We start from the raw sequence: 27,106 nt of genomic DNA, 5'->3' as shown, positions 1-27,106 counted from the left end.
TTAGCATTATTTTTGTCTTGTGACCTGTATTTCTAGGAATACAGCTAAAGGGTGTCATCACAGATGTGAAAAATAGAAGGGTTTTCACTGCGGTGTTATCACACCAAAGAATTAGAAACAACCTAAATATAAAAAAAAAGAGAAATTGCTATTCATGGCACGATGGAGGCAGAGATGGAAATTATACTGCCACTAACCAAGGAAGGCTTAGGGCTTCCAGAAGCTGGAAGAGACAAAGAAGACTCTTCCCCTCGAGCCTTCGAAAGAGGCATAGCCCTGCCAGCACCTTGATATTAAACTTCTGGCCTCCAGAACTTTGAGAAGATAAATCTGTTGTTTTTTTTTAAAATCATGGCACATCCATATGGTGCAATATAATGTGATAATTAGAAAAGATGTTCTCAATATTTGATAGCCTGAGACAATATCGGTTTTATAGTAGGTGAAAATAGGATACTATTTTTTACATACAGTAGGAATGCAATTTCATGAAAAAATAATTTTCCTTATACACATATTATATATATTTGTGCCCACGCACATATACGCACATATATGGACGTATATAGAAGTAAAACTATTGATTGTTATAGTGCATAGGTGTTGGGCCTATGAGGTAATTATTGGTTTCTTTTTTCATACTTTTCTATATTTCTGAAATTTTCTGTAATCTTTGCACTCCTTTTCTTATTGTGGTAAAACACACATAATGTAACATAAAATCGCTTACTTATAAATACGCAAGCACTAAGCAGGCTCTAAACTTACATCTACACTACAAATACCGTAATGTGACAATTTTTATTTTTATTTTTTTTTAATTAAAAAAAGTTTTTTTTTGCCTTTTAGGGCCGCACCCGTGGCACGTGGAAGTCCCCAGGCTAGGGGTCGAATCGCAGCTACAGCTGCCGGCCTACACCACAGACACAGCAACTCAGGCTCTGAGCTGTGTCTGCAACCTACACCACAGCTCACGGCAACGCCGAATCCTTAACCAACTGAGCGAGGCCAGGGATTAAACCTGCATCCTCATGGATACTAGTTGGGTTCATTACCGCTGAGCCACAACGGTAACTCCCACTCTGATTTTTCTTTGATCAAAATTGGTTGATTCTAGGCTAAACCAGTTCCTTCCTTTGAGACCTCAGCTATCAAGCTTTTGACTCTATGGTCTGTAGAGAAACCGTGAGTTTTCGTAGGTAACAATTAGGAAAAAGCAGGGTCAGTCCCTCTAAGGCACCAACCTGTTTCAAATGCAGTGACTTCCTCAGCAGGGGGACTCGGGGACTTCTGGCCCCTTGTTATGGACCGTTCTCCGCTTACTTTGGTTCTTTCCAATTTGACTGAGATGAGAAGAAGCTATGGAGGCCAAGAGGGCCCTGCCCTGGCTGGCGAGGCCGCAGGGAGAGGTCGGGGGCTGTTTTGATGTAACAGGCGGTGGCAGAAAAGAGGGCCTCCTCTGGAGGCTTCATAAAAGACCCAAGAAAGCAGAGTGAGCCGCAGAAATGCCAGGGAGCGGGGTTTGCAGGTTTTGTGTGAGCGGTCCTGAGCGCCCCAGAAACCTGGCATTGCTCAGGCCCCATGTTGTTACCCACCCACAAACACTTGGAGGCAGCCCCGCCCCAGACCCGCAAACTGCCGCCCCCAACACAGTCCCTCACCTGCATCTTTCTCTTCACCGTGTCGAAGGGAAAGGAGAGAGTCTGGGTGACCGCAGCCGCCAGGCAGATGTTGGCAAAGTTTTGGAGGAGAGAAAACCGATCTCTGGGTCCGTTCCAGATTTTCTCCAGGTTCATGTAAACTAGAAGCGAGCCAACAGAGAAAGGCAGAGCACCTGAAAGACAAAGGCCAGGGGAAGGCTGTGATGTTTTGGAAACGCCGGCTCGAGAACATACATGCCCGTGGGGAACCCCGGGGAAGTGAACAGATCAGCTCTGGCTTTGTTAAAGGTCAGCTCCAACCGAAGCAGCAGGACCTTTCTTGGGTGATGATAACATGCTATTTTTTTAAAATATAATTTTGTTATTCTAATTATTTATTTATTTATTGTCTTTTTAGGACTGCACCTGCGCCATACGGAAATTCCTGGGCTAGGCGTCGAATCAGAGCTACGGCGGCCAGCCTACACCACAGCCACAGCAAGGCGGGTTCCGAACTACGTCTGTGACCTACACCACAGCTCACGGCAGTGCTGGATCCTTAACCCCCAGCCTGTCTCCTTTGGAAACCATAACTTTTTCAATGTCTGTGAGTCAGCATCTGTTCTGCAAAGAAGTTCATTGTGTCCTTTTTTAGATTCCACATGTCAGTGATAGCATTCGATGTTGGTGCCTCACTGTCTGACTGACTTCACTTATCCACATGCTATTTTTTTAAGATTTTTTTATTACGGTTGATTTACAATGTTCTGTCAATATTCTTTTTTCACATTATGCTCCATCACAAGTAACTAGATATAGCCACTTGTGCTATACAGCAGGACCTCATTGCTTATCATAACATGTTATATTTTGACAGCGATTGTGTCTGTGATCAAAATGCAGCAAATGATTCCCTCAAGGTTTGTGTGCTCTGTGGGAATTTTACTTTTAAAAGAACCGTAAACAACTAATGAACTCTAGTTAATGATATGCATGTTGAAGGGTTGAGGGGGGAGGTGTATGGATGTTTGCAACTTGCATGGACATCATCGAAAAACATATGACGAATGAATGGCTAGAGGGATGGATAGCTGGGTGATACAGCAAAACGTTAATTGAAGGATCTGTTGTATGCCGAGAATACGTGTATTTCCAGTAACTTTTTTGGGTGTTTGAAGTTTAAGAAAATAGGATCAGAGAAAAAATTGTTCCCATTAAAAAAAGAAAGTTAGCGGGCAGCACTTAAATTTTGGAGACTGGGAGGAACTGATCTCTAGCTGAGAAGGAAACATTCTGTGATAACTAAAAAGTGAGATAGTTGTGCTGAGGGAAGTCACTTGACCTTGCCTCCAGGAATGAAGTGGCCATATCAGGGCTCAGCTGGCACGCTGCACTGTGTGACAGCCTCACCTTTCTAGGAAACGATGGTAGTTGGCACTTTGAAACTTCCAGAAACATCGGGAGCAATCTTAAGTTTCCACAGGGACTAAATTTCTCCCTCAAAATGAGATTTAAAGGAGGGGCTGACACTAGTGCGGTTGCTCATCTTTCGAAAATTGTAATATTTATTTAATACCCCCTATGCCAGGTTCCAGGAATATATAGAGGAGTGTTAGGTAGGCTAATTCCTGGAGATGCTCACTGTCTAGTGGGAGAGACAGACAGCTGATCTGTTCCATAATAGGGGGGCTAGACAGAGTGCTTTAGGCACACACAGATCAGAGGGATTAATTTTGCCTGAGGATTTTACAGAAGACAGAACTCTTCAACTGGGTCTTGAGGAATGAGTAGGAGTTCTTCAGACATTGAGAGAGCAAGCAGAGGGAACGGCATGTACAAAGAAAGTGGTTATTTCTGGAGTTCCCGTCGTGGCTCAGTGGTTAACGAATCCGACTAGGAACCATGAGGTTGCGTGATCCATCCCTGGCCTTGCTCAGTGGATTAAGTATCCAGCGTTGCGGTGAGCTGTGGTGGCGGCCGGCGGCTACAGCTCCAATTCGACCCCTAACCTGGGAATCTCCATATGCCGCGGGAGCTGCCCTAGAAAAGGCAAAAAGACCGAAAAAAAAAAAAAAGGCATTTCTGAAAGGTGCACGTATTTCTGGATGATAATGAAGGAGTGCCGGTAGAGGTGTGGCAGGAGGTAGGAGGGTCGGGCCGGTCTGACGAGCTAGTACGCCACCAGGAGTCTGGGCTTTTCCCTGTAGCTCATACGAGTGAAGGTTTTTAAGGAGGGCAGTGAGTGGAAAGAGGTTGGCGAAGTGATCAACTTGCACTCAGAAAGATCACCACACCCTGGCAGCAGGGCGCAGGGTGGACTGGGACGGAAGAGACCCAAGACTGGGACCAGGTAGGGGCCTCTGGTAAGTGTCTGCAGGAAAGATGATGACAGAGTGTGACCCGGAGCAGAGACGACAGGGATGGAGGGGGTTGGCGACTTGAGAGTTAAAAGAGGTGAAATCAACAGTACTTGGTGGCTGACATGTGCCTGGAGTGAGAGGAGGAACTGAAGTTGAAGTGATTCTAGGTTTCTTCTGGTTTGGGCCACTAGGTGAAAGAAAGGCGGTCTCATTCATTAGGAACCACAGGCGGGGAGCAGGTGTGCGACCTAACATACAGGACATCAGGTTTAGTTTTGACTTTGATGCGCCAAGGGCATCCGGTGAGGGGCTCCAACAGCAGGCATTTGTACAGCCATTGGGCATTGGCACAGTGGTTAAGAGAGAGGGCTCTGGGGTTATATTGCTGGGTTCTTTCACTTTCAATCTGTGTGACCCTGGGTAAGTGACTTAGCTTCCCTAAGCATCTATTTCATCTCTAGAATGAGGCTTAAATGAGGAACTGTATGCAAAGCATTTAGCACAGTGCCTGGCACACACCAAACACATCAGATGTTAGTCTTTGTTATTCTAGAGATGAGATTGGGAGTCATTAGTATAACGATGCTTGTTCAAGCCACTGGCTTAGATGAGGCCACCAGGGAGGGCCTGGAGGGTGAGAAGAAAGCCAAGGAAGGAGCCGGGGGAATAGCGACAGGTAGGGGGCTGTCAGATGAGCCAGATATAAGAAAGAGCTGCAGAAAGGTGGGAAGGACATCTAGGAGACACTGGGGTCCTGGAAGCCAAGTTTCCAGAATAAAGGGTGATCAATCTCATCAAATCTGCAACAAAAGTCAGATAAAAGGCAAAAGGCTACTGGATTGGCAAGTGGGGATCCCTGTGACCTGTGCATGTGGCGCCCTGGCAAAGGTTCCAAAGACTACAGAAGTGACAGTTGCTCCCCTGGCCATGCTCCTATGTGTACAGACTCACACAGAGGTGCCTTCCTGCAGTCAGATGGGGTGTGTGGGACTGTCTTCCTAGTCATTTAAGCTGAGCCACCTCCACTCTGTCCTACTCCCTCCCTGGGATGTAACAGGCCAGAGTCTGGACTGGGGTGTGTGGCTATGGAATAGAATGAAGCTAATCCAGGAGTTCCCTGGTGGCCTAGTGGTTAAGGATCCAGTGTTGTAACTGCTGTGGTGCAGGGTTTGAGCCCTGGCCCTGGGAACTTCAGCATACCGCATCCGAGGCCAAAAACGAAAAACAAACAAACCAAAAAAAAAAAAACCACACACAAAAGAATGAAGCTAATCGAGGCTATATGGTGGACTCCATACGACCTTGAACTTGGTTCAATGGATTTAACTGGTTACAAAGATAAACATTCATATATATATCCCTTGAACTCAGTAAAATGGATTTAAGTGGTTACCAACAAATGAAACAAGTTATACAAGTCACTTGTATATATATATATATATATATTAAGGAACACAGCCTTTTCTTGAACAAGATGAGAAGTTCCATCTTACCTAAAACAGTAAGGGAAACCCCTCGGTAAAAGGCCAGGAGCCCTTCCTGTTGATAAATAGTAGAAAAAGCATGGAAGATCCCCCTGTAAGATGGTTCCAGCATGTTCTGCACAATTAACCGGGTTTTGATGAGGTCTGTAGGATACGTCACAACGGTGGAAACCATGCCTGCGAGACTCCCAGCCATGACCGAGCGCCACTGGGAAATATGGCCCAGGTCATCCGTGAACAGCACGACAAACCTGGCAGAGAAAATTGGGAGAAAAGCCCAAGGGAATCAGCTATGGATTACGCTAGAGTGCTCTACAGTACTTACCGCAACACTTTCCAGCATTTGGAAGTGCCTTACAAAGCGAGAATTGCCATACTAAGGTATTAGGATTCATCAGTCCTACTGTGTTTACAGAAGTCTAGTCAGCTATAAGGAAGGGATACCCAATGCTCTTACGTCTCTCTACCCAAGTCCTTCCCACTTCATCTTAAACATTTTCCCCTTTTATCCGCATAACTGTCAACTCCGGCTTGCCCGTGGGGTGTTAATGAACTTGCTAAATACCGAACCAGAACGCGCGCCTTTGATTCTGTTGAAACTCGAATGAAATTGCTCAAAATGATGATGTCGAGCATCCCCGGTAATTACGTTTTTAAAACGTATTGCTTCAATAATTCTAAGAGAAGATGCATCACCCCACCAACTGTCAGGGAAATAACGAATAAAAACAATAACAAGATCCCATTTCTCACTCAGCAGACTGGGAAAGATGAACAAGCCTGGTAATCTCACGTGATGGTGAGAAAGGGTGGAAAGAGCAACGCTCACCCGCTGCTGGTAGAAGTGTAAATTGGTAGGTCACTTTGCAGGATCTAGTAAAATGAAAGAATGCCTACTTTCATCCCAGCAATTCCATTTCTAGGTGCAGATTCTAGAGAAACTCTTGCAAGCGTACATGTGAAGACACATACAGTGCTGTTTGTAAGTGAAGTCGAACAATCTAAATGTCCAATGATCTGGGAATGCATAAATCGTAGAAGAGTCCATACAATGGATACTACAGTTAAAATGAATGAGCTTAGAACTACGTATTTACATGGAAAAATCATAAAAGCATAAAGTTTGTGTGCAAAGAGCAAGTTGTGGAGTGACCTACAGTTAAGAGAACCATGTGCACTTGTCCCTCTATATCCACGGGTTTCAGGACCACCCCCCCAATGGAGACCAAACTCTGCAGAAGCTCATGTCCCTCATATAAAATGGTGTACTGTTTGCTCTCCCATATACTTTAACTCATCTTTAGATTATTTATAATACTTAATACAGTGTAAATGCTAGGTCAATAGTGCTAGAGCATGGCAAATTCAAGTTTTGCTTTTTGGAACTTTCTGGATTCTTCCCCCCAAATATTTTCAGTCTGTGATTGGATGAATCCATGTATGCAGAACGGGAAGATACAGAGGGCTGACTACATTGAAATCAAGAAACACACCCACGGGAGTTCCCAGTGTGCTGCAGTGGAAACGACTCCGACTAGGATCTACGGGGGTTGGATCCCTGGCCTCGCTCAGTGGTTTAAGGATCCGGCATTGCCATGAGCTGTGGTGTAGGTCACAGACTCAGCTCGGATCTGGCGTTGCTGTGGCTGTGGTGTAGGCTGGCAGCTACAGCTCTGATTAGACCCCTAGCCTGGGACACTATATGCTGCGGATGTGGCCCTCAAAAAAGACAAAAAATAAAGGGGATAAAATAGACTTCAGGAAGGTGGAGGGTGCATGGGACTGGGAATGAGAATGAAGAGGACTTCAGCTCTATATTTTATTTCTTGTATTAAAAAAAGACACTCAAAATATTTTCTATTTTTTTAATTTTTTGTTTTGGTCTTTTTAGGGCTGCATCCGTGGCACATGGAGGTTCCCAGGCTAGGGGTCAAATTGGAGCTGCAGCTGCCGGCCTACACCACAGCCACCACAACTTGGGATCTGAGCCGCTTCTGCGACCTACACCACAGCTCTCAGCAATGCTGGATCCCTTAACCCACTGAGTGAGGCCAGGGATCAAACCTGCATCCTCACGGATACTAGTCAGATTCGTTTTCGCTGAGCCACAATGGGAACTCATAGAAGTATTTTTTATACCAATTATATTTCATACTGTCAGTTCTGCAGGGTGGGTATATGAGTGTGTGCTAGATTATTCTTTTGTGTTTCTCTGCAGCTTTATAATTTAGTGAAAAATGGCTTTGGGCAGACTTTTCCAAATGCAAACTGGAAAGCAGCTCTGTTACAGTCTGCCTCGGCAGAAATTGTTAGAAGGGGACTTTTTATGCGGTGCTCATTCCCTGGCCAGGAAGCAAGGGAATTTTATTCATTCATGCTGATGAGGATAAAATAAATAGGGGCTTGGAAACCGGGAAAAAAATAATATATCCTGTTAGAGAGTGGGATAGGCAGAGAGGGAGAGGGATAGTAAGGATTTGAATAAAAGGAAAGTGAAGAGAGCCAGGCTGAAATAAAAGTGTTACATCTTTTCAAAAATGAGAGCATCTCTGGTTCTCTGGCTTTCAGGGCTCCAGTAAGAGGTGCATTGCCTGCTTTTTCAGTTTGGAGAGCAGGCTAGGGCCCCGTGCCTGATAAATAAGACAAGAGGGTGTTCAGGTGCTATCACCTAAGGGGTTCTAGGATGGCTCCTTTGCTCCCAAGTAAACACTCATTGATTAAAAATGTCTCCTTCTGGAGTTCCTGTTGTGGCTCAGCAGAAATGAACCTGACTAGTATCCACGAGGACACGGGTTCGATCCCTGCCCCTGCTCAGTGGGCTAAGGACCTGGTGGTGTGGTGAGCTGTGGTGTAGCTTGCAGATGTGGCTTGGATCCCGCATTGCCGTGGCTGTGGTGTAGACCAGCAGCTGCAGCTCTCATTCAACCCCTAGCCTGGGAATTTCCACATGCTGCAAGTGCTACCATAAAAAAAAAAAGTCTCCTTCCAGCTGTAGACAAGTCTGGATTTCATTTTGTCAACGTACCTTAACTGCACCAACGGGGACAGTCATTGGCACGAAATAGCTACCTTGTAAAGAGGCAGAAAGCTAATCTGGCATTCACCAGGGGGCCGTGGGCCTCAGTTTTACTGCCTGCACACCTCCTAGTCTTCCCTCCTCTCTCCCCGGACCAGCCAGGTTGGAGGGGAGCCTTAGCAGCTGGAGGGGAGACAGAGGAAGTGGCAACGCTTGGCTGGAGGGGCGGTCTGCAGCAAGCTGGAACAGTCTAGAAGAAGGAGGAGTTTGAGTGCCCAAAGAAACACCATTCCTTCTCATCGCCTCACCCTTATTCCCCACCCCGCTCGCCATTTCCAGGGCTCTAATGCATTCATCACCCAGTCACTGAACATCTAAACCGTGCTGGCATTCTGCCTTTCCACTGAGGCGCAAGCAGAGCAGAGACTGAGAATGTGGACACCGATTTTCCCGTTTTCATCGTGAAGACACCCCTGTTGCAAAGATGGTCAACGTACCTAAAACCCAAAGGACTTTCTGTAAGAAGTGTGGAAAGCATCAGCCTCGCAGAGTGACCCAGTATAAGAAGGGCAAGGATTCCCTGTATGCCCAGGGAAAGAGGCGCTATGAGCGGAAGCAGAGTGGCTCTGTCGGGCAAACAAAGCCAATTTTCCAGAAGGCCAAAACCGCAAAGAAGATTGTGCCGAGGCTTGAATGTGTTGAACTCAACTGCAGATCCAAGAGGATGTTGGCCATTAAGAAATGCAAGCATTTTGGAGTTCCCGTCGTGGCGCAATGGTTAATGAACCTGACTAGGAATCATGAGGTTGCAGGTTCGATCCCTGGCTTTGCTCAGTGGGTTAAGGATCCGGTGTTGCCACGAGCTGTGGTGTAGGTCGCAGATCCGGCTCGGATCCTGCGTTGCTGTGGCTCTGGTGCAGGCCCGGTGGCTACGGCTCTGATTAGACCCCTAGCCTGGGAACTTCCATATGCCACAGGAGTGGCCCTAGAAAAGACAAAAAAAAAAAAAAAAAAAAGAAATGCAAGCATTTTGAACTTGGAGGAGATAAGAAGAGAAAGGGCCAAGTGATCCAGTTCTAAGCTTTGAGAATCTTTTTTTATCCTATTTTTAAGAGGAAAGTCTTGAAGCCATAGGGAAAAAAACGCCTGTATGAGAATAAATACAGTGATATCCTTAAAAAATAAAAAAAACAACTGCGCTAGCATTCAGCCTAAAGCATCAGAGTTCAGCAGCCCTGCCAAAGAGATGACTGATAGGCACAATAGGAGGGGAATTAGGCCCTTGGTTTGCTGAATGACTTGACAAACTAGGAAGAGGAACCCTGTCTTCTATCAGTTTGTTCTATAAAGTAGGGTCTTACTATCAAACATACAAAATTTTTAAAAAAGAACCAAAGAAAATCCTTTCCTCTCAGATTCTTCCTATCTGATAAAGAGACAAAGACTACATATCCTTCCTCTTAGAATCAGAGTCAAGGCAGGCAACCCTGATAGGCCATTGATGATGTCATCCTGGTCCCCACATCTTAAGCGCTTGTCTGATTGGCTGGGGCAGCAGGTTCCCCTTTCCGCTCTTCCTCCCACTCCCACACACTGCACAGAAGCTTTTTCCAGTGAGACTAGATAAGCTGGTGAACAGCAATAACTACTTCCTTTCAGGCACCCAGATATTACACACGTCCTGAATATATATAGTCAGAACTGCCAACACTTCAACCTAACACAGGTTAGCAGCCAACACAAGCTCATGAATTGATTTCACAATAAGGAAATGGTGTTAGTTATGAACAATTTCAGAATTTTGGGGACCCAAACTGATGTTTATACAGCTAGACAAACAGTTATGGCATAAAGTTGGGTCTACTTATTTGATGTATTTGAAAGCCATCCATTGTGTTAGGTTTTATTTATTTATTACAAGGACCTAGCTCCTAATAGACTCTACCGAGTAGATTCTTTTAATTTTAATTCCAAGTAAGGAGACACTTTGGCATCACAATGGTGGGCAGAGCCCTGCATTGAGGAGCCAGAAGATCTGGTTTCAAGCTCCAGCTCTGCCATTAATTGTGTTTGTGGACAAATCGCCGAACCATTCCATTTTCGAACATTCCGGATGTTTATGCTTTGTTCAAAATTCATAATCACAGGCTGTACCACTACCCTCTCAACCGCTTTGCATATTCATGGTCAGGAGAGTAGAGGATAATAGGTGTAATAATGGGCCAAAGATATTGTCTTTATGCAGGAAGGGTGGCACCATCATTCATTCATTCATCAACCACTTTGCCACCTATCACTGAAATATTTCCCTTTTAGTTTCCAGAAAGAAACTAATCTTGCAGGAAAAAATTATTAGCAAACCTAGCCTGGGTAACTATCTGTTCTTCCTCTCCCACGCATCTCCTCTTCTCCATTCCCCCATCACCAGCCTATTTCAGGTGCCCTGAGCTGCCACATGGACTAGTGCAACAGGTTCCTAACTGGTCCTGTCACCCCAGTCTTCCTCCTCCCTAGTCATCCTCCCCTGCTATCAGGTGACAATAATTCCTGTTGAGTCGCTTCAATCATGGCACTCCCCCCATCAAATATCCCCTCCACCCCCCGCAGCTACCCTTGCATGCTAAGTGAAGTCTAAAATCCTTCACCTGGCCCTCCAAGATCACATTCCGAGCTGCTATTCTGGCTGTAGCTCCCATTTACAGCCAGAGCCACACCTTATGCTCCAGTCACGCTGCATGCCTTCCCACCTCTGTGCCTTTGCTCGTGGCATTGCCTGCCATATTTTTCTCCCCATCTTTGCCAGCAAACTCCTACTCATTCACCCAAGACCAATCGGATGATTTTTCTCCCCTGTGACATCTTCAAGAACCTCCTCCTCCCTCCTCCGGAGAAGCATGAATTTCTACAGCACTTTATCCTTGACAATCGCATGCTACAGACACACCAGTCGTATTCTATTGCTCTGTAAGCTCTGGGGCACAGGGACCATGCCCCTTGCCTTGTCCCCAGCATCATGCACACAGTGGACATTTAATGAATACAGAGAGAAAGGGCATGGGAACTGGGGTCAGAAGGCCAGGTGGGTGTCCGCTCTGTCCCTGATGTGTGATGTGGCCAATCAGAGGCCAACTCTGCATCCGTAAAATGGGCATAATACTTCCTGCACTGTGGACAGGAGTTGTAAAAATCCAACGATGCACACACACACACACACACACAATGGTAACTAAGTAGAGGTGATATGTTAATTAGCTTGATTTGGGTGATCATTTCACGTGTATACATATATCAACACATTTTAGGTTGTACACCTTAAACATGTACCATTTTCTTTTTGGCTGCAGCGTGCAGCGGCTTGGTGTGACATCTCAGTTCCCAGACCCGGGACTGAACCTGGGCCACAGTGGTGAGAGTGCCGAGTCTTAACCACTAGACCACCAGGGAACTCCCAAACATGTACAGTTTTTATATGTCGATGATAATAAAGCTGTGAAAAATCCAGTGATATGCAGTCAGCCCTCCACATCTGTGGGTTCCACAACCGTGGATTGAAAATACTCAGGAAAAAAATTCGAGAAAGTTCCAAAAAGCAAAACTTGAATTTGCTGCAGTCAACCATGATTTACATAATATTTACATTACATTTACAATTCTTTGCATAATATTTACATTGTAACTAGGTACTATATGTAAGGAATCCAGAGCTGATTTAAAGTATACAGGAGGATGTTCGCAGGTTATATGCAAATACCTACTGCATTTGATCTGACAGACATGAACATTTGGGGATTCCGGTGTTGGTGGGGGGAGGGACCGTGTCCTGGAACCAAGTCTCCCCACCCCCTGCCCCCCATACCGAGGGATGACTGTATATATTCTAGATGGTTAGCAGCAAAGCCACAGTACTTGAACCAGCCTTTGAAGTCCTGCCTCCCTCCCCTTGGCACACATTCCAAAGAAAGATTTCCAACCTACTCGGTGGAGAATAGAGTGAAGTGGGGGAAAATTAAGTCGTTAAAACTCAGAGAACTGTTTACAGACTGCCGGCCAGATGTTGCTGAGGGCAAGGGGGCTGAGCAGGAACGTGAGCCTTGATAGAAATGCCTCAGGATCTCAGTACCCTCCCTTCCCCAAGAAGAGCAGACAACTCTATTCCCAGGCAGAGGTGAAGGCAGGCCTGGAGGACTCAGAGATAAGGAAGATTCCATCGGGCTGGTCAGCTGCCAGGTGAGATATCCAGCTCTGGCCTCCCAGAGCCAAAGGCAAAAGCCTTTGACGCTTAGCTTCCCAGGCCGATGCACCTGGTCAAGACGGTGGGCTGTTTCTCTAATTCTGAGCTCAGGCCAGTCTTTGGGGTTGGCACGGTGCCCACCGGATGAGGAACACAGAAACATCTCAACCTGAAAGTCCATCACTACCACCTCATTCTTTAAGGCTTTGTTTCCAGTTAAAAATGCAAATATCTCTGAGGTCTGAGGAAGCTTTAAGACTCATCCAGGGAGTTCCTGTCGTGGCTCAGGGGTGACGAACCCCACTGGTGTCCATAAGGACGTGGGTTCCATCCCTGGCCTTGCTCAGTGGGTCAAGGATCCGGCGTTGCCTGGAGTGGCGGTGTAGGTCGGCCGTGGCTCGGATCCCACATTGCTGTGGCTGTGGTGTAGTCCCGTAGCTCCAGTTCCAGGAGCCCTAGCCTGGGAACTTACATATGCCGCGAGGGTAGCCCTAAAAAAGGAAAAAACCAAAACAACAACAAAAACACAAACTCATCCAGTTGTGTTGCGTCTTTAGATGTTTTCCTAAGAGGCAGCTGTTGCGGGAGAAGGTGTTAAAAGTCCAAAGAAGGAGGCCAGCGGGCAGCGAGGGATGGGCTGTCTGCAGTTTGGGGAGGGGAAGCTGCAGCCTCTGTTGGACCCTAAAGGCAAGCTTCTTGGGAGGAGGGCAGGACTCCGTGGCTTTTTTTGTCGCCATGGATTGGGCTCTCTGCCCCTTATACTAAGCACGTTCTTCTGGGGGCTTTGGTCACACAGACAGAATTCCATACACGCACCTTCAGAAGGGTCACTCTCCTGAGCCAGCCAAGGCAACATGTCCAAATGGGTGGACTGTGGGATGGATTAGGAGCTAACCATCCGGAGATCTCCTCACTCCTTCCCCCCCAATCTCCATGGGCCCCTTTCCATCTCCTCGCCCCTCCCACCCAGTCGGCCTCTCTGGGCCAGAGCTGCGCCCTCACCAAACCGCTCCTGGCGGGGCAGGAACCGCAAGAGAAGGTGAACGACTTGGGGACTGCGCTTTGGGGGCCAGAGAGGTCGCCTTCTGGCCGGAGGGGCTCCCACGCGACCCGGAACCCGGTTGCGGCGCACCGCCAGCCCCGATCCCCGCGCCCGGGTGGCGCAAGGCCGCGAGACCCCGGCGGCGGAACCCCCGCGCCACCCCCGCGGCGGCGGCCTCCCGGGCCCGGGCCCCGCCCCCGCCCCCCCCCAGCCGGGCTCTTACTTGCGGTAGGCGGCCAGCTGCACGGCGCTGCAGGGGAAGAGGCGCAGGCAGGCCACCGCGTTCCCCTTCCAGAGCGCGCGGGGGCCCTCGGCCCGCCACACGCGCAGCCCCGCGGCCCACGGCCCCCGGGCGCGGCCGCGCACGACGCCGACCTGGGCCAGCACGGTGGCGAGCTCCAGCGGCGCGGTGAGGCTGAGGCTCAGCGCCCCCGCCAGCCCCGCGCACAGCAGCCGTTGGCTGCCGGTCAGCCGGCCGTCCCGCCGCCAGGTCGCCATCGCGCGTCCCCGGCCCGAGCCCCGGGCGGCGGCCGATCGCGTGGCTCGGGCCTGGGGCTCCCGGGCTCCCGGGCTCCCGGGCTCCAGGCGCAAGGGGCGGGCCAGGCCCCGCCCGGCGTGGGGCGGACCCGCAGCTCGGACGGGAAGCAGGTCCCCGCCTGGGCCGAGCTGGCCCGAGGCTGAGGCCGCACCGGTTTAAGGTCTGCTCTCGGGCAGGTTTCTGTTTACAGCTGAGAGAGAGTCTTCGCATTCTCTCCAGGCCCAGCCCTCTCGATTTCGTGGGTCTAGAATATTCAGCGCCCCCACCCCTTGCCTTGTTTGCCCCCTTTCTCCCTGTCCACGTTCCACTTCGCCCTCTTCCTCCCCTCGCCTCTGCTCTCTTCCCTCCAACCTCTTTTTTTCTGCTCCAAGAAAAAGCCTTACAGATTTCCCAGTGCAGAAGGGAAAAAAGCCTATAACATACACGTGATATAAGACACGACATGTATTAGGCTTTTCATATATTATCTCGCTTAATCCTCAAAACAGCCCTTAGTAGGTGTGTCCTCATTTATTGCTCTCAACTGGAGAGGCAGTGTGGTGGTTAGAACCTGGACTTGAACTTGCGTTAGAATCTTGGCTCTGCAGTTTACCAGCTGTATGACCTTGGGGAAGTTACTCAACCTCTCTGTGCCTTAGTTGCTTGTGTATAACTTCTTCCTGTCAGGGTTGTGGTGAGGATTAAATGAACAGTGATTCAGGTAAGCACTATAGATGTGTTGGCTATGGTTAGATATTTTTCAGAAGAGGAAACCAAGACAGGGAGATGGACTTGCTCTAGATCACACAGCTGCTAGAGGCAGTCAGGATTCAAATCTAGGCCAACATCTACTAATAGTGACACTGCAAGTCCTCCTCTGTGACAGCAGAGTGTAACTTGAGCGGGGACATTTTCAGGGGTTCTGTTAGTCAACAGGACAACAGAGGCAAAGAAGGGCTAGGAGTGATTTGGTCAGAGTCCAAGAAGGATTTTGATGAGTTAAAAAAATTCCACATTTCTCCCTCTTTTCTCTTTTAAAAGAGCCATAGCAATAATAATGATGAAAAGGCGCTCCAACAGTCTGTTAGTATCAGACATCCCAGATACACAGTTGCTGTTAGGTTTGTATGTCATTATTTTCTGTGTTTACTAACATACGGGATGATAAAGGAACCTTTTCTAAAAGGCATTGCGGGGTCTAGATTGAGAGGACTTCCAGTTACAGAAGCCTTGCTCTGCTCTCAACACTGGGGATGCTCGTTTTTCTTGTTTTGTGAATTCTCCCATCTTGCTGTGAGCTCATTTCACGGCTGTGGGAAGTTGGAGAGAGCAGGTTTATGATTCTGAAGATCAGAGAACACCGGACTTTAAGGGGGGATTGAATTGGAATTTGGGGACTACGGAAAAGCAACCTTCAGGTACCAGTTCTGTCCTAAAACCGTCTTGGACAACAGGACTAGATCCTAAAGCTCCTTCAGGGAGCTCTGCCCTGGGAACGGAACAGTTGATGTAATAACCACGTTGTATAGAGACTAACTCCAGGGGGTTGTTTGGGTTTGGTTTGGTTTTAAGGCAGTTTGTGTGAGAGTTTCAACTGCATCCACCTTGGGAACAGATATACCCCTTTCTTTAGCACTGCTGTTCTTTTTTGTCTTCACAAACAGGGTGTTCAGTGAGCCACAGGCAAGAAGAGCCATTTTAGTCTTCACAGCTGGGGGCCCGGAGACATCGTGAGTTGATGATCTATTTTAACCTCAAACGTAAAAATGTATACTTTCTCACAACAGGGACGTCGAACAGTAAAATGAGTAACAGCAAAGTCTTTATTGGCTGCCTTCTGCCTTTTTGTGGTAATGTGCTAACATGACAAGGTGTGTTCATATTTTACTCAGCCAGAGTCTAGTTCATCTGCTAAGCATTGGGAGTATTATGTAGATTGATCTTAAACGTAAATCGGTCTCTGAGGGTGCCCTCTATTTGGATTGTGACTTGTAGACTCAAGCTAACTTCACTGCCTCTTTTTCACACTTGTTGAAAAGTCTATGAAGGGCATAGCAAGGATCTCCACCTTTGGAAAAAGCGCATGATGTGAAACTAGGGTGCTGTGTTAAAAATAAATGTATAACTTAAAAAAGTAGGCAGTAAGTAAAATAATATTGGAAGTGATATGGTAACAAGAGGAGAAAGGGTGGCTGGCAGATTCAAGCCAATAGGCAGCCTCCTGCCCTAGTCAGGCCTTGGGAGATGCTAACAGTTTTTCATTCTCCAATTCTCATTTTTTGTTTCTCTTCTCACTGAGTGAAATCATCTCTCAGTACATTACCTTAGTTTAACTTGCTGATGCTTCTCAGAGTCTAAATTATCTTGCTATTTTATGCCAATATTGATCTCTGCTCTTCGATTTTTCATTTTATTATTTAACCGTATGGAATTTTATAAATTTCAGAAGTGGAATATACTTGTTGTACCAAGGAAAACAGTACGGAAGTGTATTAAAGTTAAAAGTCTTTCTGCGCATGCTCTGAGGTAACGTTAGCGCAACCACTGTTAAGAGCTGGGTGTGTGTGTGCATCTTTCCTCATATTTTTTTTTTCAAACCCAGACAAATATTTATTTATCGGGATTTTCCTCTTCCCTCCCTGCTTTCTTTCCTTCTAAGCAAAAAAGAGATAATCCCTCTGGACGGATATTTTTATTTTATTTTATTTTTTTGTCTTTTTAGGGCCACACCTGCAGCATATGGAGGTTCCCAGGCTAGTGGCCGAATTGGAGCTACAGCTACCAGCCTGTGTCACAACCACAGCAATGCAGGATCCAAGCCGTGTCTGCAACCTACACCACAGATCATGGCAACACCGGATCCTTAACCTACTGAGCGAGGTCTGGGATTGAACCTGCATCCCCATGGATGCCAGTCGGGTTCACTAACCACTGAGCTATGACAGGAACTCCTGGAAGGATATTTTTAAAACCCTGATAATCAGATTATCTCTAGGGAAGAAAGCTGGTAGAGGTGGGAACAGAGGTGGAAGGGAGATTGACTTTTGACTATGCGCCCTTTTGTACTGTTTGCAATTTCCCCTTACCAAGGGTATGTATTATCAATTAAAAAAAAAAAAAAAGCTCTCTCCTCAGAAGTCTCCTTGTGGTGCAGCGGGTTAAGGAGTCCAGTGGTGCCTCAGCTGTGGCGGTTTGATCAATTGCAGTGCAGGTTTAATCCCCTGACCCGGACCTTCCACATGCCCTGACTGTGGCCAAAAAAAAAAAAAAAAAAAAAAAAATCTCCGCTCCATTATCAATGTCCCTGAAGCATTCCCATTAGGTGTAGTGTCTTCGGTGACATTTGCCTCGCCTTCCGGGAGATGTTGGTTTTGAAATGTGGAACCACTCTTGGTGAAGTCCTGAATGAAAAAATACCATCTGTTTTCTACTTACATGGTAATTGCATTCTTGGGAAATTCCAAGAACATAAACACTGTGAGAAAAATGTTTTGTCTTCATGACTTAAGCAGAGTTAAGTTTTCAACTCTGATAATTAGAAACAGCTTTTCTACCTACACCGATGCCTGGTGGGATCTTTGAATGCCATGGAGGATGCAGGACAGTCCGGGCCAGGGACAGATCTGCAGCAGCATCCCTGCCCTGCCCATTAAATGCCAGTTGAGTACCCCAAACACGGTGGCACCCCTCCCTCCAGCTTCCAAAAGACTCTCTAGGAGGCTGTGCCATTCCTTTTGAGAACCACTGCTCTAGCTGCTTCCTCCACTTGCAAAGTTCTTTCCTTAGGTATTTGCATAGCTGGTTCCTTCTTATCCCTCCGAGCTCCGCTTAAATATGATCTCCCGTTGTCGGGCTCACCTGATTATTCAGTCTACACAGCTCCCATCCACTCTACCATAGACAGTTCTCTGTATAGCATTTATCCCTATCTGCTCTTTTTCTTTTTTTGGTTTATCATCTGTTTCTAGCTACCAGAACGTAAGATCCGCGAGGGAAGGGATCTTGTCTCTTGTTCACAGCTGTGCCTGGAACACTGGCTGGCACGTAGTTAGTGCTCAGTAATCATTATTTTAGATGAAGGAAGAAAGATAAGAAGGAAGGAGTGGAGGACATCTCCAGTTCTACCAGCTGGAAAAAATTAGCAAAACATACCAAAATTGTTTATTTAGATCTCATCTGTGATAAATAGCAGAAGATTAACTAGATTCACAAGACGGGTGGCTTTATTAATTCCCAGTGAATAGTATCAGCCTTGTCAGAAATTGGATGTTTGCCATTTTAAATTTCCAGCCACATCTGTAGTTCTAAAGTGAACCGTGATATTTGACAGAGACGCTTTGTCCCCAGTCATTATTTTCACCATGTCTTTAGCAGCAGTTTTGGCAAGTGTGTCAACAATGACTTCAGTCGCTCTAACCTTTGCAGTCAAATATAACACCATGAAGTGTGGCTTCCACAGCTTTTGCAGTTTTCTCCCTTGGCACACTGTGTTTAACTCTAAGCGATGCTTGACTGTCTTTTCCATTCTTCTTCGAAATTTGTGACGATGTTGATGCAGGAAGGTTTCATATCAAAATGTGTGAGCCTTTTCATTCATTCATTCACTCACTCATTTATTCATCCCACGAATGTTTATTGAATACTTTGTATCAGGAGCTATGTTGGGGATATATATTTCACATAATGGAATTGAATTTGCTCTCATTACCAGGCCATGGTAACCCAAATTTCAGTGGTTCTTCATGGTAGTCACACAGTACTTTTAGTTTCTTTGCCGCTGGTATTTTATTTTATTTTACTTTATTTTGCCTTATTTCATTTCATTTCGTCTAATTTCATTTCATTTCATTTTTACCCAGACACTTGCTTTCATATACACATGCCCATAATGCTCTGACCTCTTTGAAATGCTCCAGCAATGCCTTTAGGGGTGAAATCTCACATCAGTATCCAGTTTGGCAGCTCCCCTAATTTGGTATCCAGGAGTCTCTTGTCCTTCAGTGGTACAGTTGACGCCACCTTGGAGTCCTGGCTCTGCTGCTGGTATTTTATAACACTAAGAGATGGTCCATCTGATGGAATGATACATCCCTAACATCTATTTGAAGACCTAGGACTATACTCATTCCTCTTTAATCACCAGCTCCACCTCTACACTTTCCGCAACTTTTTTTCTTTTAGGGCCGTACCTGTGGCATATGGAGGTTCCCAGACTAGAGGTCGAATCGGAGCTGCAGCTGCTGGCTTACACCACGGCCACAGCAACAGCCAGATCCGAGCTGAGTCTGTGACCTACACCACAGCTCACGGCAACGCGGAATCCTCAACCCACTGAGCGAGGCCAGGGATTGAACCTTTTGCCTCATGAATACTCTAGGAGTCTCTCTCTCTCTCTCTCTCTATATATATATGATTGTTTTAAGTTGTTGATCTCTTAATTGAAGTGCATCCCCAGTGTCCTGCATTCATACCCTCCTCTTCTCATGATTTCTGATTTTAGTAGCATAATTGTGTATGGATGATTTCATATCTTCACTATATATAAGCCTTTACTGGTGAGCCTTGTCATTTGTGGTATTTTTGTTTCTGGTTGCGGCCGTTTCTTTTCTGCCTAGAGGAGTTCCTTTAGTATTTGTTGTAAAGCTGGTTTCGTGTTGCTGAATTCTCTTAGCTTTTTCTTATCTATAAAGCTTTTGATTTCTCCTTCAAATCTGAATGAGAGCCTTGCTGCGTGAAGTAATCTTGGTTGGAAGTTTTTTTCCTTTCATCACATTAAGTATATCATGCCACTCCCTTCTGGCCTGCAGAGTTTCTGCTGAAAGATCTGCCAATAACCTTATTGGGGTTCCCTTGTATGTTATCTGTTTCTTTTCCCTAGCTGCTTTCAATATTTTCTTTGTCTTTAATTTTGGTTCAGTTTCATTAATATGTGTCTTGGGGTGTTCTTCCTTGGGTTTATTTTATATGGTACTTGTTGCACTTCCTGGGTTTGAGTGAATGGTTCCTTTCCCATGTTAGGGAAGTTTTTGGCTGTTACCTCTTTGAATATTTTTTTCTGTCCCTTTCTCTCTCTCTCTTCCTTCCAGCACCCCTATAATACGGATGTTGGTGCATTTAATGTTGTCCCAGAGTTCTCTGAGACTTTCTTCATTTGTTTTCAATCTTTTTTCTCTTTTCTGTTCCGCATCCGTGATTTCCACTTGTCTGTCCTCCACCTTGCTTATTCATTCTTCTGCCTCCTGTATTCTGCTGTTGGTTGCTTCTAATGAACTTTTTATTTCAGTTATTGTATTTTGCATCTCTTCTTGCTTAAGTTTTATATCATGTATTTCTTCGCTTAGTGTTTGCTATAAATTATCCGTCTTTGCCTCCAGTTTATTTCCAATGTCTTGCATCATCTTCAGCATCAACAGTCTAAAGTCTTTTTCCTGGAGGCTGAGAATCTGATCACTTAGCTGTTTTTCTGTGGTTTTTTCCTTTCTCCCTTATCTGAGTTATAGTTCTCTGGCTTTTCATTTTTATAGGTTTTTGGTACGGTGACCTTTTTGCAGAGAATAGAGTTGTAGCCTCTCTTACTTCTGGTGTCTGCCCCCCTTGCAGCTGAAGATGGTACAGGGACTTGCTGTAGGCTTCCTGAAGGGAGGTACTGGTGCCTGCCCACTTGTAGGTGGGGCTGATTCCTATCCCCCATCCCTGGTGGGTGGGGCTTTGTCTCTGGGTGAGATTAGAAGCAGCTGTGTGCCTTGGGGGTCTTTAGGCAGCCTGTTTACAGATGGGTGGGGCTGTGATCCCACCTGGATAATTGTTTGGCCTGGAGCTTCTCAGCGTGATGGGTGGGGCTAGATTTTCCCAAAAACCCGGCCACCTCCAGAGAAACATGCTGATGAATATTCCCAAGAGCTTTGCCTCCAGTGCCTTTCCCCCACAACAAGCCACAGTCACCCTCTGTTTTCCCAGGAGGTCCTCCAAGAACTGCAGTCAGGTCCGACCCAGATTCCTATGGAGGCTTTGCTTTGCCCTGTGACCCAGTGCACTTGAAAGTCTGTGTGTGCCTTTCAAGAATGGGGTCTCCATTTCCCCCAGTCCCGTGGAGCTCCTGTGCACAAACCCCACTGGCCTTCAATGCCAGATGCTCCAGGGGCAGGGGGGCTCTTTCTCCCAGTGCCAGATCCCTAGGTGTGGGGATTTGACATTGGGCTCAGAACTCTCACTCCTGTAGGTGAGTCTCTGTGATAGTTACTTTTCAGCCTGTGGGGGCTTCCCACCCAGGAGGTATGGGGTTGCTTATATCATGTAATTGCCCCTCCTACCTCTCGATGTGACCTCCTCTTTGTCTTCTGGAGTAGGATATCTTTTTGTAAATTTCCAGTCTATTTGGCTGAAGGTTGCTCAGCACTTGGTTGTAATTTTGTGGTTTTTATGAGAGAAGTTGAGCTCTAGTCCTTCTATTCGGCCATCTTAATCCCCTCTTCTGGGCCTCATGAATAATAGTCAGATTCGTTTCCGTTGAGCCATGATGGGAACTCCATACTTTTCACAATTTATGTATAGTAAAATTACTTTGTTTTGGTACAGAATTAGTTATGTTTTAGCACAGGCATGTATAGATCTGTGTGACAACGCTATAATCAGGATACAGAACTGCTCTATCAGTCTCCAGAATTCTCATGTGCTGTTCCCCTGTAGTTAAGGACTCCCCTACCCCCAGCTCTGGCAACCATTGATCTGTCTTCTGTTCTTATAATTTTGCCTTTTGAGAATGTCATATACATGAAAACATATAGCATGTAACCTTTTAAGATGGGCTTTTTTCACTCATTATGATGCCTTTGAAATTCACCCATGTTGAGTTCATCAATAGTCTCTTCTCTTTTATTGCTGACTCTTTTTGCATTGTGTGGATGTCCCACAATTTGGTTATCCATTCATCCCTTGGCAAACATTTGGCCTGATTCTAGTTTTTGGCTATTATGAATAAAGCTGCTATGAACATTTTTTTTTTTGTCTTTTCTAGGGCCACACCTGCAGCACACGGAGGTTCCCAGGCTAGGGGTCTAATTGGAGCTGTAGCCACCGGCCTACACCACAGCCACAGCAACGCAGGATCTGAGTCACAACTGTGACCTACACCGCAGCTCACGGCTATTTTGCATGTAATTTGCATAAAGTTTGTTGCATTTCAAAGATGTCAAAGGGAAATACTGACTAATCAGCTGGATTTCAGAAGACAGAAGTACGTTGGTGGGGGTCCCTGCTATCTATTCCTTAGCTTTGTTGATCCAGAAAATCAACGTCATTAGTGTATCCTGTGGTGAGCTGATTCAGGGGACTGACCCTTGACAAATACTGGTCACTCCTTCTCAGTCTCCTTTGGTGACTCCACCACCCTTAAATATTGTGAGTGCTCCAGACTCAGTCGTTGAGCCTCTTCTCTATTTATTTATTTTTATTTATTATTTTTTATGGCCTTCCCCATGACATATGGAAGTTCCTGGGCCAGGGGTTGAATCCAAGCCACAGCTGCAACCTATACCACAGCTGTTGCAGCACTGGATCCTTTAGCCCACTGTGCTGGACCAGAGATTGAACCCATGCTTCCTCAGCAACCAAGCCACTGCAGTCAGATTGTTAATTCACTGTGCCACAGTGGGAACTCCAGGACATCTCTTTCTTAATTAACTATGAGAAATATGCTAAGCAGACCTGTCTACATGGGATATTCAGGGCACTCTCTTCCCTTTAGAGGAATCTTAATGGGCTTATTACAATGAGAAATTTGGGAAATATTGGGATATTCTTTGTGGGTAAATGCTATCAACCCATCTTTATTGTTGAACTGTGCCTTCCTATAAGACCTTAATATTCATGGAAGCTGCTTTGGAATCACCCTTGCTTTGGGCTCTTTGGCTCTCTTTTTTTTCTAGTTTTCATGTAGAGGAAACAAGGATAACTTCTAAATTTTGGACCTGAGTAAATGCAATTAAGAGAGCTAGAGAAGGCCATCATGAGACTAATTTAGATTAGAAGTGATGTGTAAGGATAAAGTATGAAGGGTGTTATTACTATATATAAAACAGGTAATCAACAAGGACCTACTGAATAGCACACCGAACTCTACTCAATATCTTGTAATAACCTGTATGGAAAAGAATCTGAAAAAGAATGGTTATATGTATATCTCAATCACTTTGCTGTACACCTGAAACTAACACAACATTGTAAATTAACTATACATCAATCTAAAATAAAAATTAATCTAAAAAATATGAAGGGGAGTTCCCATCATGGCTCACTGGTCAGCAAACCCGACTAGTATCCATGAGGTTGGAAAGTTCAATCCTGGTCTTGTTCAGTGGGTTAAGGATCTGGCATTGCTGTGAGCTGTGATGTAGGTTGCAGACTCGGCTCGGATCTGGCGTTGCTATGGCTGTGGTGTAGGCCGGCAGCTGAAGCTCTGATTGGACTCCTAGCCTGGGAACCTCCATATGCCGTGGGAGCGGCCCTAAAATGACAAAAAAAAAAAAAAAAAGCATGAAGGATGTTAAAACTGTAGTAAATCCAACTTGAGGGCTTGTTTCAGGTATTCAAGCTGTTGTATCAAAAGCAAGGTCTATTATGGCAGAAATTGTACACCAGCATCCATGTGCTCCTCTGTATTCCCCTTGGCTTTCCTTTTAGCCAAGTGTGGTTTCGTTCTGGCCGATGGAATGCGAATGGGACTGATAACTGCCACTTCCAGGCCTGGCCCATAGAATAACCCTCATAATTTTTTATGCTCAAACTCTCTGCTGTTGGAGCAGCTGGAAGCAAAGGACTTGAGATGGCAGAGCACACGATGCAAGGAACCTGGATCCCTGAGTTCACTACTTAAAGGAAACGTATCTAGGAAAGTTGTTCACAGAGAAACCATCTCATAGGACTTTGTGTGAATGAGAAATAAACCTTTGTGTTAAGTCAGTGAAATTTCAGGGTTTGTTACCACAGCAGAGTCTAATCTACCCTGTGGCACATCTCCACACTGTTATACACAGGAAAGCCCTCACCACCTGAGCTACACATGGAGATTCAAGAGAAGCACTTAATGCTTGTTAGTTATGTTAAGGATTTTTTTCTCAGCTTTATGAAGAGATGGGCAATGACTATAAATAACTACTTTTGCTCAAGAAAGTCACTGATTTTCATAAAGAAAAGTCATCACTTGACTATTTGAGTTTCAAGAAGAATCTGTGTCTTTCTGGGGGAAAAAAACTTTGATTTGAATGATCATAAGTATGGCAAAGATTGACTTTGAACAACCCAAATTTATGCTTTTATGACAAGCTTCATCAGTGTGGTACCATGCAAGAGAAACTGAATGCAATGATTGCAAAAACTATAGCTGTAACACTTATGCTTTAATGGAAATTGTGAGTTTGGGGTATTAAATGTTTTTCATTGTCTGAACCACCTAGTTGTGAATTCAACCAAGGAACTTACTGTGATAACATTTTGATCATAATGAAGAGACTCTTGAAATGGTTGATTAAGTGTCTTTTGCAAAATTTCTCAAAGTGGATGGCAGTGGTGAGTGGCTAATTGTGCTAATTTGGGTCCTACAGGAAGCAGATGCTAATATGGAGTTAGGAATGCAAGATGTTGATTGGGGATGATGCCTCTGAAAGATAAAAGGACAGGGAAACCTTTAGATCATAATGCAGATCTGACTCCTGTGAAAGGATGAGGGGAGGAAGGGGAATTGGGCAGAGATGCCTTAGGCTGCAAGACAGATGTGACAAAGTTTTGGTCAACCCAGTGGAGAGTTCTGGAGGAAAGATTGCCTGTTACAAGAATCCAAAGTTAGGCATACATGGAGTTCCCGTCGTGGCTCAGTGGTTAACGAATCCGACTGGAAACCATGAGGTTGCGGGTTCGATCCCTGGCCTTGCCCAGTGGGTTAAGGATCCGGCATTGCCGTGAGCTGTGGTGTAGGTTGCAGACCCGGCTCGAATCCCACGTTGCCGTGGCTGTGGTGTAGGCCAGCGGCTACAGCTCCGATTCGACCCCTAGCCTGGGAACCTCCATATGCTGCGGGAGCAGCCCAAGAAATGGCAAAAAGAGAAAAAAAAAAAGTTAGGTATACATGGCCAGGTCCTAGTATTGCTACTATGCTTGCTTATTGGCTATAATCTTCCAAGGGAAAGCATGGTCTTGTCAAGAATGCTGCCGCTGATCTTGGAAGGTGCTGCAGCTGGAGACTGTCAGCTAATTGCACTCCTTACAGATGTATGGCAAAGTCTTTTTTTTTTTAAAATGATAGTTGATTTACAATGTTCTGTCAATTTCTGCTGTACAGCAAAGTGACCCAGTTATACACATGTATACATTCTTTTTCTCACATCGTGTTCCATCACAAGGGATTGGATATAGGTTCCTGTGCTATACAGCAGGGAAATTCTTTATTGAAGGGTGATCCAAGCCATGCACCTCCATGCCTGCCCAGTCTTCCCTTTGTGTTACATGGATTCACTTCTCTAAACTTGTGCATGTTCCTATGAGCCTCTCTTTCTGAGGGGAAATATAGAAGAGGAGGTTAGTGAAAACTACACTTTGCTGCAGTGGGGCTCAGGGCTTCCACTGATTCTCATCTTTTTCCTTCTCCAATATCCATTCTCTATTCATATTGATTTTCTGCCTGCTTGATCTGTCAATTACTACTAACAAAAGATGTTGAAGTCTCCTACTCTGATAGTGAGTGTATCTATTTCTTCTTTTAGTTTTAGCCTCACTTATTTTGCTGCTCTATTAGGTGCATATACGTACATTTGAGATTGTTACGTCTTCTTGAAAATTGACCACTTTGTCATTATGTAATGCTTCTCTTTATTCTTGATGGTATTCCTTGTTCTGAAGTCTATTTTGTGTGGTAGAAATGCTTTCTTCTGGTGAGTGTTTTCTTACTATACTATTGGTATATTTGTGTCTATTCTTTTTATTTATTTATTTATTTTGCTTTTCAGGGCCGCACCCGTGGCATATGCAAGTTGCCAGGCTAGGGGTCAAATCGGAGATGCAGCCGCCAGTCTATGCCACAGCCACAGCAAAGCGGAATTGGAGCCGTGTCTGTGACCTACACCACTGTTCATGGCAACACCAGATCCTTAACCCACTGAGCAAGTCCAGGGATTGAACCCACATCTTCATGGGTACTAGTCAGGTTTGTTACCCCAGAGCCATGATGGGAGCTCCCTATTGTTTTCATTTTTAATCTACCTGCATCTTTATATTTAAAGTGGATTTCTTATAGGCAACATATAGTTGGGTCTTTTTTTTTAGTCTACTTTAACAATTTCTCTTTTAATTGGTGCACACAGACCATTCAAATTTAAAGTGATTATTGATGATAGAGTGATATCTACCATCTTTGTAAATGCTTTTTTTTTTCTTTTAATGGCTGCACTCACAAGATATAGAAGTTCTTGGGACAGGGATTGAATCTGAACTCCAGGTGTGACTGACGCCACAGCTGCAGCAATGCCAGGCCCTTTAACCTGCTACACCAGGCTGGGGATTGAACCCGCACCACTGCAGGGACCTGATTGCTGCAGTCAGATTCTTAACCCACTATGCCACAGCAGGAACTCTGTAACTGTTGCATTTTTTTTCTGTTTCCTCCTCACCCTCTTTTTCTGACTTCTATTGTTTCTTTCTTTCTCTTTCTTTCTCTTTCTTTCTTTCTTTCTTTCTTTCTTTCTTTCTTTCTTTCTTTCTTTCTTTCTTTCTTTCTTTCTCTCGTGGCATGTGGAAATTCCTGGGTCAGGGATCGAACCCAAGCCACAG

The 27,106-nt window shown here is 45.5% G+C and overlaps 1 protein-coding gene and 1 long non-coding RNA gene across 3 annotated transcripts in view; one reads left to right on the top strand and one right to left on the bottom strand.

Moving 5' to 3' along the window:
- SLC25A43 (solute carrier family 25 member 43) overlaps window positions 1–14,343 on the bottom strand; it is a 37,210-nt gene extending 22,867 nt beyond the window's left edge. Inside the window, exons 1-3 of the mRNA XM_047765176.1 lie at window positions 13,997–14,343; window positions 5,494–5,735; window positions 1,662–1,834 (exon numbers count right to left, since the gene is read on the bottom strand). Of these exons, the coding sequence (XP_047621132.1) occupies window positions 1,662–1,834; window positions 5,494–5,735; window positions 13,997–14,271 (690 nt within the window). The 5' untranslated portion in view covers window positions 14,272–14,343. The remainder of the gene's footprint in view (window positions 1–1,661; window positions 1,835–5,493; window positions 5,736–13,996) is intronic.
- The window catches only part of LOC125118550 (uncharacterized), a 36,172-nt gene continuing 22,775 nt past the window's right edge, over window positions 13,710–27,106 (top strand). Inside the window, exons 1-2 of one of the 2 annotated variants that reach the window (XR_007132848.1) lie at window positions 13,710–13,770; window positions 15,955–16,020. This is a non-coding gene — a long non-coding RNA (uncharacterized LOC125118550). Of the gene's footprint in view, window positions 13,771–14,118; window positions 14,183–15,954; window positions 16,021–27,106 lie in introns of those variants that run through there. The other variant, XR_007132847.1, reaches the window with a different exon arrangement.

This window comes from Phacochoerus africanus, chromosome X (genome assembly GCF_016906955.1).
Source record: "Phacochoerus africanus isolate WHEZ1 chromosome X, ROS_Pafr_v1, whole genome shotgun sequence".
NCBI lineage: Eukaryota > Metazoa > Chordata > Mammalia > Artiodactyla > Suidae > Phacochoerus > Phacochoerus africanus.
This window is presented reverse-complemented; position numbering and strand designations above follow the sequence as displayed.